Genomic DNA, 13460 nt, shown 5'->3' with positions numbered 1-13460 from the left:
TTAATTTTTGGCCAAAAAGACGACTTTTTGATCACTTTCATGACGTTTAGTCCAAAAGGGTGACTTTGATGACCTTGCAGACGCTTTGCATTAGGGGTTTTGCAACAAAGTAGTAGAACCAAGACTGTTTGGCCCGGAATGATTTGGATTTTGGTTTCGAGGTCTGGATTTGAAACGAGTTGAGATCTATTTCAGGTTCACACAAAGTTGTGTTGTTGTTTTGGGTTAAGTTTCGGTTTCATGAAAAAGTAATCTCGTTTTCTGGTAGAAATGGTTTCAGATTCAGGTTGGGTTCGATGAAAAATAGTAACCCGAAGTTTTCAGTGATTTCAATACTTTTTCCAAATGGTTTCTTCAGTTTAAATTTTCATTCACATCTTTCCAACAAGATTCTAACACCTCTTTTTTTATATGGCTTTCAGTTCGGTTTCTTGGGTTCGTTTTGGGTTATAATTCGAATCGGGTTTCAGAGGAGTTTTAGGGGGGGGGGAGGGGAGGAGAAGTCCGACTGAAAATTTGTAGACTGATATAGAGAAAAAAATATCAATTTTGCTGATTGATATTATATTCGTAATTATGACTTATAAAAAATTTCATTTTCTGTTTTGGATTTTTGGGGGCCCAAATGTGAATTTTTCAATATTAAAACAAGAAAAAAATTGGCCCGAACGAAGCAAGGGCAAAAGTTTTTGAAAATTTGTATTTTGAGAGAACTAGAAACGATGGTTTTTACGGAAGGAGTTCATTTTTTGGATTTAAAAATTCAAGAGTTTATTTTTTTACTTTGAAATTTGAATATTTTTTCAGAAATTTCAATTTTGAAAAAGAATAGAAAACAAGCCCGAACGAATCGACGCCAAAAAGCTTTCAAAAACTTGTGTTTCAAGAAGTAAAAAAGCAGTTTTTTTTCAAATTTTCGCGCTCCGAGAAAATTCTGATCAATTTTTGCCCCATTCTTTGGTATTTTATTCACAGCCCCATTTTGTAGGGATGAAACTACACGGAGGCTTTTTGGGGGGGGGGGGGGGGTTATGACTCATAAAAATTCATATTTTCTGTTTTGGATTTTCGAGGGCTCAAATGTGAATTTTTAAATTTCAAAACAAGAAATAAATTGGGCGTAACGAAGCGAGGGCAAAAGTTTTTGAAAATTTGTATTTTGAGAGAACTAAAAACGATGGTTTTCTATGCAAGGAGTTGATTTTTTGGCTTTTAAAATTTGAGAGTTCATTTTTCCAATATTTAAAAATTTCAAAGAATGATATTTTTTCATAAATTACAATTTTGAAAAAGAAAAGAAAACAAGCCCGAGCGAATCGACGCCAAAAACTTTCAAAAATGTGTGTTTTGAGAAGTAAAAAAGCAAAATTTTTCAAATTTTCGCCCTCTGAGAAAATGTTGACATGTTGACCAATTTTTGCCCCTTTTTTTTTGGTATTTTATTCCCATTTCTATAATTTGTACACAAAATCATTCTGCTCAGAATGGAAAAGAATGAAGAAAAGTGACCAATTTTCCAATACCTCCAATCACAACGAAATCACCTCACAACTGGAAGTTCACATTTCGAAATTTTCAACACAGGATATCGACTTTTGGCAATTCACGAATATCTTCCGATCGAGGGTCATTTGTGATCATTCACTCGCTAAATTACTTATTATAGCCCAGAGAAGACAAGACACGTATATTTTCTTTAGAACCTAGACGTTCGAGCTAGTATGTACTTGTCAGCCATTCTGATGGCATTCCATCGTATCACGATGACGACGACTGGGACGCGGACAGGCGATGGTTTATCCAATTGCGCCGTTACACGTCGGTACGCCGTCGTCGTTAATGAATAACGAAACGATTACGTCATCAAGTTTATAGGTAATATAGTCTGTCATTTAAAATAGTTTCTGCTGAATCGTCGACCTCTCCCAATACACATAACGAAGACTAAGACGACCACCATCACAAACACAGCACAAATACTCGTACAGTACACCATACTACGTACCATATGTACCATAAGTACTACGCACGCGCCGCGCATATCATCAATTTATTATTTCAACTACGACTACTACACGTATACATTACGACCACTACTTAGCCTCCTCTTTTTTGTCCATCACCACTTTGCCTACACGTAGTATACACACTACACAGTACACACACTACGATATCGGGGTCTATGTAGATGTACGTACGTATACGAAGTACGAACCAACGACCGTAGTAAGGACGGTTGTGCGCTAAATATACCTACACTCTCTCTCCATTCCATATGCACATCTACATACGTACGTGAACACAGCACTTACACTCTACACATACATACATCTTCTCTACTCTATCCTGTATACAGTGTACTCTTCTCATACATCTACATACTTCTATACGAATGGAAAATCACACCACATATACGACTCAATGCTACTCCAAGAAGAGCTCTACGACCGCAGCTACGATATCGATGAAAAATTGTACTCCTCACAGTCTCGTACTTCCATCTCTGCACTCAACCTACAGGCCAGAAACCATTTCAATTTAGCGATATTATATATTTTTTCTTCGAGAATACATACATACATACGTAGTATGTCGAAAGCAAACAAATATAATAAATTAGCGCCATTAATTTTACCCCCGGCGAGTTCTCTATTGCCATTTCTTTTTCTTTTTTTTTGCTTTGCTTTTGCTCAGTTATAAGGTCTTTCGCTCTGGTTTCCTCCTCTTCCCTGTTCTTCTTCTTCTCCTCCCAATACATATCACATTGTGTATTTTTATTATTGTTGTACGAGTAGGTGAGTGGCGTGTTCCTACACACACATACGAGTACATGTGGTTTTCAGCTCCCTCTCTACTCATTTCTCTCCCATAGTCAGTCAATTCACATGGCATACGTAGTACGTATGAGTATGACGCGCGCGATGTTAATAAATCGAGCAAGGGTGAATGGATTAAGACGTAAATTTACGCCGGTGATTAATAGTCGTTTTTCCGATGTCGCGTGTAAGGTCAAATGCCTATTGTAGCTAATGAAATTTCGCCACTATTAGGCCCCCGAAACGTGAACCGAGAACGTACTTATGTACGTACAAACTTCGAGTACGTATTTTAGAGAATGAGAGCTAAAATAAGGTAACCTCCTACCTCACTCACTCAATACGAGGAGTCGCAGTGTTGTGGGCTAGCTGTAGAATCGTACACGGTAGGTATGCGATTACAAAGGAGTACCAATGCGAGATAGAGAAAGACAGACGTATGTACAGAAGAGAGAAAGAAACGAACACACAAACGTTAAATTCATTAGCTAAATTATCGATATAGGTAATTTGCCAAATGAATGTATTGTTATATGTAGTACGTACCTACATACGTATACGAAGGATATTATTAGTTCTCGTTTCGACGAACTCGATTTCGTAATGAATTTTTTCCTGGAATTGGCATTGGACAAAACCATCATCGTGCGAAGGGGAAAATATGTAAATGATGCAGAAAGCGGACGAAGAAGGGAGGAAATAATATACGAACGTCGTTAGAAAGTCATCATTGATTCTCATTCATTTTGAATGAGCGTCATAATACGAGTACTTCCGACTAGTAGGATGGTATTATAGGTACACAATAATTCGACATGTTTTCCCGTACTCGATCAAATTGGATAAATTGGCACGAAAAAGCTCAAAAAAAGACGATGGACACAGATATCCATTCGCAGAAGCATCGTTGAAAAAAAAACCACTCGAAATGTATAACATGGTAGCAGAGCTGTGGTTTCATCTTGACATGAAGAATCCAACAGGATGTTGCACCCTTTCAATTTGAAATACTTACGAAGAAACTACGTGAAATTCAGTGAAAATAGCATAAAAGAAAGGATCAATGAGATGAATAGAAGAAACAATACTAAAATTGAAGCATGGTAGCAGAGCAGTGGTTTTTTATTGAGTAAAAAAATAAAATGACATGAGTTCGCATTTGTGAAAGCATCAACATCGTAAGAAAAAAATGCTCAAAATGTAACATGGTAGCAGAGCAGTGGTTTCATCATTGAATAATGAATTCAACAGGATGTTGCATTCCTTCAATTTGAAATACGTGAAGAAACAAAGGGAATTTTATAAAAATTGCATCATGAAAAAAATAATCTATGAGACTGACAAAAGAAAAAAATTCCAGAAGTGAAGCATGGTAGCAGAGCATGGTTTTTTTTTTTACAGAGCAAGAACAACAAATTAAATGATAGGATGTTCTATTCGTGGAAACACCTCGAGAAAAAGGTATTCATGGCATTGTGCGGTAGCAGAGCACTGGTTCATCATCGATTATTGATTAAGAACTCTAGAGAACAAACGCAAACTCAAAAACTTTGATAAAAATTGCAACTTTTTCGCGACTTTCGCGATCCATAATCGAAATTGCGACCTGGCAGACACCCTAATTCAACAACATAACGGGCAATTAGGTATCAAACCTGAGGAAACACAGTCTGACATTGTAGCACAGTAGCAGAGCAGCAGGTTTTCATTAGAAAAAGAATTCAACAATGGCATGGTATCTAACGGAATTTTTTTTGAAAAAAATCACTAGATACTTTTTGTCACTACCTTTATTCAACAAAATTTTCAGAAAACTCTACTCGACCCCCACCCCCACCCCTTCCCCTCCAGTTACACAAAAAATTAACAGGGCGTCCATTATGTTTGGCAAGTCATTTTCCCTGACTTTTCTCGATTTCCCAGATCCTTTTATTACAATTTTTAATACATACTTCGACCTACCCCATACTTTAATTCAAAGAAGTTGTCGGGGGGGGGGGGGTGATTTTATTCATAATTTTCTCTTCAAACTGACTGAGTCGAGAGTTTTTGAAAATGCTTATTTCAAGATGCCTAAAAACGAGTTTATTTTTTGGGTTTTTCAAAATTTTAGAATTTGAATGATGTTTTTTGAAGGAAGTTGATTTTGAAAAAGAAAATAGAACATGCCCAAGCGAGGGCGAAAGCTCTTGAAAATTTGTATTTCACAAGGCATAAAAACAATGTTTTTTTGTAAGAAGTTAATTTTTTGGTTTTAAAACTAAATTATTTAAAATAAATTTTTCATTCAGATGTTGAAAAAGAAAAGAAAACAAAGACTGAGCGAAGTGGGGGCAAAAGTGTTCGAAAATTTGTGAATTGAGAAGTGAAAATTGATGCTTTTCTCTCATCACAGGCTCATATCCGAAGTTTGTAATTGATCGTTTTTTCAAAATTCCAGGGATTTTTCGTGAAAATTACAAAATCCCCTGATATTTTCAGACCGACCAATTTCCCTGACTTTCCAGGAGAATGGACACCCTAATGAACAAAGTCCCTGTTAGATACCCTGAATGGATTTTACATTCATAGAAGCAGCTAAGAAACCAAGTCTCCAATGCAAAATGGTAGCAGAGCAGCGGTTTTACAAATAAATGAAAAAAGAAAATGCACCGACTCATTTTGAAAATGTGAACTGTGAAATTTCATTTCCACTAGACAAACAAAAATCTAGCATTTTTTCATGCATAAAAAAACTAAAATTTCAATTTTTTCATAAAAAAATCTCAACGAACAAACTAAGTTCAAGTTTTCCATTTTTTTTTTACTCGATTGACTCGCACATTTATTCAAACTCAATTTCTACATTTTTAAAAAATTTCTGCGCCTCTTCGCGTCCCTTTCAAAGGAATATGAAAATTCTTACCACAGACAAATTCATCAAAAAACATTGTTTCTGCATTTCGAAAAGAAAATTCAGCCCCCCTTCCCCCTCAAACGAACATGGAAACACTGATCATTCGCAAATTTCATTCAGGATAGGCGTATAAACATTCAATACTGAATATGACATCGAAATGAGGTGAAGGGGAGGGGAGAAGAAATCTCTAAAAATGTTTGTACTTTTCAAGACATTTTCACACTCGAAAAAAATTCCAAAATACAGAAACAGGCTCAGTCACGCATCCATATGGCCTCCAAAACCACATAAATGACGCAACATTCGTAAAATTTCAACCATTTTTGTACCTTTCCTTCAACTCGGCACATATTTTGAAAACTTTCAAAACATTAAACCAAAAAAATCGACACTATTCGCGCCCTTCGACTCATCAAAAAACGAAAAATGATGCAATATCAGCCACAATTTCGGCGGTTTTTCGTACTTCGGCCTTCAGGAACCGTAAACTGCGCGTTAAAAAATTCGTCATATGGTTCTGCACTCCCCTCTCCCTTCCTCTTCACACGGTGTAATTCCCAAATCTGTTAGCTCGTACGACACACGTTTTACAGTTTACATATTTCATTTCTCCTGCATTTATCGTGTTCTTCTTCACTTATAAATGCTGAAATAATTTCTTTTTTCATTGATGTCGATCGTGCACTCACTAATTTCCATCTTGAAATAATACAATCTCACGCAATGTTGACAGTATTCTCATTCTCAGGCTAAAACAAAATAATTCTATCCTCGATAAGGACAGGACGACAAGAAGACGGAAATGATATTTTTTTCCTTATCTACAACGCATATTATTCAATACTCCTTTTCTTACAATAATAATATGTACACATAATTCATTCGTTCGAAGCAGTTCTTTTTTTTTTTCATTTCATACGCATACGTTCCAGAGAACGAAAATATACTCGCAGACGAAACGTACAATAACGCGAACCGAGTGCTGGAGCAGATGTTAATTTTTACAGGGTGCGCAACTTACACCACACATAATACACATATGATGAAGAAAACGCTGCTGATACCAAGATGTACACAATGGCTGAGGTCGTGGAAAGGGTGAAGGGTGCGGGGGAATGTGGACAATACACGATCCAGATCATCAGGTGTGCAACAAAATCGAGATTTCCACCAAATGCACCTTCCACTTTGTCAAATATTTACACGCATCGGGGTCTCAAAAACCGAAAACGTGTTGATATGTAGAAACATCGAGTTCACGTAACGTATGGAGGAAGAAAAAAAAAAAGGGAAGGTTTGGGTTGGACATGTGTACATAGCATTTGGAATGGATATATTTGGTTCTCGTGATACGAACTTATTTGTTTAGAGACTCTTTTTTCTTCTTCTTCTTCTAATAAACCTTTATTATCTGTGTTGAAAGATATTATGTAGAATGGAGATATCAGAATGATACTTTGGGAAGGATGTGATAATGAGTGTGGGGCCCCTTTGTACCGAGCAGAGTATCCGCGGATGTGATGTTCGATTGATAAACTAAATATCCGGTGGGGTACCTGGGGATTGAAATTTGGGGGCAACCTTGTATCCAGACGATGTTCGACAGACATGAATTATATACATGGATCTATTTCGGGCACCCCTTCACTCCAAGCAGAAAATTTGAATGAAGGACTAGAGCTGTCCTGCAGCATACGAAGATCCATTTTGTGCCCCCCTCTGAATATCGAGTTGACTATTGGACGAGATTCGACAGACCCGACAATATTCGGGGGCCAATTTTGGGCACCCCTTCGTATCCAGCAAGCTCCCAAAACCACGTTCCACGCAGAAGGGTGTACCTTATTTATATGGTGAAATTTTTTTTCTCGATTTTTTTCGCTCCCACCCCCCAAAACCATGACCTTAGGTGAGAAAATGATGCCCCGAAAATTTCAGCCCCCTAGGTGAAAAAAGTCGTGCCGGTGGGCCCCTCAATTTTCCTATATCTTACATGAAAAAATCAAAGTACCAGGCAAAATTTTTAAAATTTTGAACTTTCTAGTTCTAACACCTCAGTTAAGTCCCTACCAGAGATGCATGGAAACTTACCGCGGTAACTTACCCGAGAACTTACCGGTAAGTTACCGGTAAGTTACCATGACATAAATTACCATAAGTTACCGCGGTAATTTATAAATTTTCAACAGAAATGTTGGCATGGGTACTTTTTGATGTTTTGCATGTACTGCTGTAGCTGTCTAGATACAACAAATTACAATTTGTACTCTCTAAATTTAAAAGAGTCAAATTTTACTGTATAGCACTTAACAGTAGGGTATGACAACATTCTGGCTTCTTGTAAACTATAGTTTTAGACTGGATTTTCATTTTTCAGTAAATAATTTTCTGATCTGATCAGTCAAATCAAAATTCAAAAGTGAATTATTTACTGAACTGATCAGTCAAAAATGAATCATTATTTATTTAGGTAGGTAGGTAGGTAGGTACTGTGTTGATCAGTGAAAAACTACTGTGATCAGCTTGGTCAGCAGTAAAAAATTTTAAATAACTGACTTTTGCAGTACTTTTTCACTGTTTATTTCAGTGATGACATTTTGGATTTTGCCTTCTTAACAGTGAAATTTGACTGTTTCAAATTTAGAGAGTAGGTACATACATACATATCTACTTCTTGTGAGATGACCTATACTATAAATAATAAATTGTAAAATCAAAAAAAAATGAATTGAATTGCGAGGTAAAATAAAGCTGTAAATTTTAATTTTGTTGAAGCACACTGCATTACTTGACTACTTTCAATACCTAGATAGGTACCTATTACAAATCTTCAAAAGTGTTCGTTTTTTTTTGTTTGATTTGAATGCTCTGAAGTTTGAACTTTAACTTGAGAAATGATTGGTCTTGAGATTGAGAAAACATAATTTTTTTTTGCCTTAATTTCATTCTTGCAACTGGTTAATACAGTTCTCTTCTCTTCTCTTCACAGTTCTCTTTTTGTAATAGAAAATGCTGGTGCACTCTGATTAGGAATTTTTTGGTAATTGAAAGCAAGGGGCAGCAATTTTTGTATTGCCCAAGCCCAAAGGCGCAAAAATGGGACATCTACACAAGTCCCTATCCATTTCTGTCAGTTGTTGGATGTTATGGATAATTTCAAGGTAACCTTCATCTCAATTCTGATGTTCAGAACCATTTCAGTGAAAATTTATAAGTTACTTAAATTACCGGTAACTTACCGGTAAGTTACTGGTAAGTTACCCAATTATAAATTACCGGTAACTTAGCATCTCTGGTCCCTACTTACGTAAAATCAACCTATATACCAATTTTAGCCCCCCACCTCCACCCAAAACTAACCAGTGGATTAGAGGGGAGAGCTCATATTTATGCCTACATACTAGTGAAAAAATATTTATTGACACCCTAAATTGTTGTCGAGTTTCACGAGAAAAGCTTCTTCAATCACGTTAGTAAAAATGAGTCGTGCTAGGGAGCACGCCTCTCTCCCCTCTCCCATCTCAAAATATAAGAGAAATCAGAAAAATTGAAATTTTTACTTTTTTTCACATCATAATCCTTGGATTTGGTCCATTTTCATTAGAAATACTGTTACATATTTTATGACCTGTCTACATGATGAAAAGGTGGAACTTGTCTATGTCTCCTTCCCCAGAAAATGAAAAAAGATGAATATTATTACATTTTTTTCTTCCATATTCTAATCCTTGGATTTGGTCGATCTTCATCAGAAAAGCACTACCTATGTCAGACTTTCAAAAACTTGTAGAAAAAGGACAAATTTCTGAATTTTGACTTTGAGAAACATTGAAGTGGACGTTTTGTAATAAAATTAACCTACTCGTATGTCAAATTTTCACAGAAGACTTATTGACGTTCTGATATTTTATAATGTAAGACTTGAAAACTTGGAAAAAATCGTCAAGAATCCCTATCAATAAGATTTAATTTTCAAGTTTAAAGCAAAAAAAAAAAAATATCCATGACTTGAAACTATCTTTGCAGAGGAGACTTCACCTCCATTAAAAAAAAAAAAAATAAATAAGCTTCGTGGATCTCTACTAACTTATCATCTATGTAGGTGGGTGAACATTGCAGAGGGGACTGAGAAAATGTTTTTCCGGAAAAAATAATTATCTAGAAGCATTCTGCACAGAGATGAAAAATTTCCATAGACAATAGACATCAATTTTCATCTTTCTCAATATTCTTCAATTTTGGCGGTCTCATAAAAATGGACCAGCATCATTTGGAGGACAAAAGGGCGCTTTTCTTGAAAAAGTGGTTATCTAAAAGTACTCTGCTGAGAAATGAAACATCATCAAAAAATTTGTATAAGATATGAATCTTTCATTTTTTTGTTGATTTTTTTCAACATTGAGGGACTTTACAGGTAACCAACATGATTTGGGAGACGGGGGGGGGGGGGTTCTTGGAAAAAGTGCTCATTCAGAAAGATTCTGCACATAAATAAAACATTTTCAAAAAAATTCTACAGACATCAATTCAAAATATTTTTTCTATTATTTTTTCCCAAATTTGAGGGGCCTCATGCAAGAGAGCCAAAATCATTTGGGGGTCCAAAAATGGTTTTTTCTTGAAAAGGGGGTTATGTAGAACAATTCTGATGCAGAAATGAGATATTTTCATTAAATTTTCCAGAACTTTGATTTATTATCATTTTTTGTGATTTTTTCAACTTTGAGGGCCTCCTTATTAGGGGGCCAATATGGGTTGAAGGGTCGGGGAAATTTTGTTCTCAAAAAGGGGACTATTTAGAAACATTTTCATGAATAGAACTTTTTTTTTGATTTTTTCCCCACTTAGGGGGCTACTGGCACCACTTTTTTTTACAGATAGCGGAAAAATAAAAAATAAGGAATTATTTTCTCACCTGAGGTCGAGGTCATGTTTGAGGGGGGGGGGGGGGGGAGCTACAAAATTCCAACTTTTCAAAAATAAGGAACACCCTGGAGGGGGCACCTTGTATCCAGACGATGTTCGACACACAAGACGAAATATCTCACGAATTATACACACATGGATCTATTTTGGGGACCACTTCACTCCGAGCAGAAAATTTGAATGAAGGACTAGGGCTGTCCGGGAGCATACGAAGATTCATTTTGAGCCCCCCTCTGAATATCGAGCAGACCATTGAACGAGATTCGACAAACCGGCGGTATTCGAGGGCCAATTTTGAGCACCCCTTGATATCCAGCAAGCTCCCAAAACGATGCTCCAAGCTCCACAGATACTTCATTTTCTGGGATTTTGACCCCTCTCCCCCCTTTGAATATCAAGCAGACCATTGGACGAGATTCGACAAACCGGCGGTATTCGAGAGCCAATTTTGGGCACCCCTTGATACCCAGCAAGCTCCCAAAACAACGTTCCACGATGATACTCCATCTTCTGGTATTTTGAACCCCTCTCTGAATATCGAGCAGACCATTGGACGAGACTCGACAGACCGACGTTATACGAGGACCAATTTTGGGCACCCCTACGTACTCAGCAATCTCCCAAAACGACGTTCCACCGACACGTTCATCTTCTGGGTCTGATACGAAACCGAAATCCCATTCGAGGGCCCCCTTAAGGCTTAGTAAACCGACCAAAATACTCGAAAAAATTTACCTTGCTAAGTTTCTCTCCTTCATGGTGTGGCAATAACGTACGTAACGATTGAAATCCAGCATTTATGGACTGCATTCGCCGTCGTTCGTTGGAATTGGCGATCTCGCGTCGCATCCTTTTCTCGTCCAACGATGGAGGAGTATTTCCAGCGTTCGATACGACCGATGCTACAGATGTCGACGTCGTACGAGATATGTTCGGCGTAACCGGAGATTCGGCTTTTTCGCTATTCAAACTGTAAAAAAAAAGAATACAAAAACGTAGCAACTTTAGCACGACTAATTACTCGAATTAAATATCTTTATAGAGTAAAACTAGTATATGGAATAGTTTACCGTACATGGACATCATGTTTAGAAGACGTTGTACATGATCGAGTAGTATTACCAGTGTTTATGGGATTTACCATTCTAGTAAAGCACAAAACGTACTGTACTCTACTTATTTATTTCCTCGACCAGATGCCCTAAATTTATCCTACTCTGTTCGTAGAAACCGAAGAAAAAAACACTCGAGAAATTTCTATATTTACATAGACAGACGTTTGGTTCGAGTTGAAATCACCGAAAATCGATTACGAATATTACGAAACACGATGAAAATTTCCAAATGAATCATTCGACATCTTTTTATGAATCGGATCAACGAAAATAGTCGTTTTTATCAGCACTCCGAGAGTCGAACTTCAAACACTCTGATCTACGGTTACGTTACACTGATCAGCTGACGAAACATATCATTCTCACGATCGCGACTCGTTGTATTTCGTTAGCTCGAATCGATCACTTATTTACAATAAAATGATCGATAATAATTGGAAAAAATTACGTAAAAATCAATATCACTACGTGAGTCATTCATAAAAACATGGCGTCGAACAGCTGACACCGGCGAAGTGTAACGCCACGTTCATTGCTTCGCAGCATTTACACACACAGCGGAATAAACAAACTCGACAATAACAACCGAATGGCGATAATTCGACGTCGGGGTGATTATTTCATCTCTAGTTACCGCTTCTTATCGCACAATAACGTCGATTTACACGCGAAATTCGAATCGAACACCGAAAGTCGTAATTAAAAATCATGCCAGAAAACATGTGATACAGTGTAAAAAACCACAGGAGAAGGCGCAAGACAATAAAGAGAATTGGGCTATTTAGTGTACTCACCTACAATATCCGCTTATATCATTTTGATCGTAATGCTGCGGCAGATCGTCGAATTTCAATTTTTCCTCGCCCCGGTCTAGTGTAGTCATTTTTCCTTTTAAAAAACAACTTTTTCACCGCGATTTTTTAAATTTCACAATCGTTTGAGAAAATAATAAAACGGAATTATTCACGTATAACCACTCCTACCGTCGGAACCACGACACTACTCAATTGATGTTTGGCGGGAACCGGGAACAGCTGTATACCACGCCGAGCATACCGTCTTACCGTGTATACAATATGTCTTTTTACACAAATCACACCCGATCGACGCCTAAAACTTAATAAAATCGAGTAAATTTACTTAATTAAACTATTTAACGGGTTAAATTCGCCAAATACCCGAATAATTGCGTAATATTCGATAAACTACGACGAACTACTTTTTGCGTCGAACAATCATCTGGTTAAACAGCGCTGCCGCTGTTGGTGCTCGTAAGCGCAGTGTTACCACGTAGCCGGACGAAAACTATCACATGGCGATTTTTATCTGAATCTGAGAATTCCGTTGAATTCAAATTTTTTTCCACGTCTTTTCTCTTTTGGATGGTTCAACGCGTTATATTATTTTGGCGTTTATTTTCTTCGAATTATTTTAATACTCGGGAGTAGCTGAAAAACACAGGAATATAATTCATCATTAAAGACAATAAAATATTATTAATGCGAACGATACAATTTGTTTTTGTTCGTTGCAATAAGAACATTCGATTGAAATCGTATATTTTGTTTATTTTGTAAAATTTTCATATAAAAACACGAATTTAAGGCTAAAAGATTTCCTCGATGTTATCTCTACGTACGTTATCAACAAAATATTCACTTCTTCGATCATTTTTCATGGTTTTTCAATCGCCTCATTTTTCTC

The 13460-nt window shown here is 36.8% G+C and overlaps 1 protein-coding gene across 3 annotated transcripts in view; it reads right to left on the bottom strand.

The window, feature by feature from the left end:
* Nucleotides 1-13008, bottom strand: part of crp (cropped) — a 42038-nt gene extending 29030 nt beyond the window's left edge. Inside the window, exons 1-2 of one of the 3 annotated variants that reach the window (XM_065354038.1) lie at nucleotides 12551-13008; nucleotides 11377-11611 (exon numbers count right to left, since the gene is read on the bottom strand). In XM_065354038.1, coding sequence (XP_065210110.1) covers nucleotides 11377-11611; nucleotides 12551-12639 — 324 coding nt within the window. In that variant the 5' untranslated portion in view covers nucleotides 12640-13008. Of the gene's footprint in view, nucleotides 1-11376; nucleotides 11612-11711; nucleotides 12514-12550 lie in introns of those variants that run through there. The other 2 variants (XM_065354039.1, XM_065354040.1) reach the window with 2 other exon arrangements.
* Nucleotides 13009-13460: the final 452 nt, after the last annotated feature.

The sequence above is a fragment of the Planococcus citri genome, chromosome 3 (genome assembly GCF_950023065.1).
Source record: "Planococcus citri chromosome 3, ihPlaCitr1.1, whole genome shotgun sequence".
Lineage (NCBI taxonomy): Eukaryota > Metazoa > Arthropoda > Insecta > Hemiptera > Pseudococcidae > Planococcus > Planococcus citri.
Note: the sequence above shows the minus strand (reverse complement) of the source record. Positions and strands in the feature narration are given on the sequence as shown.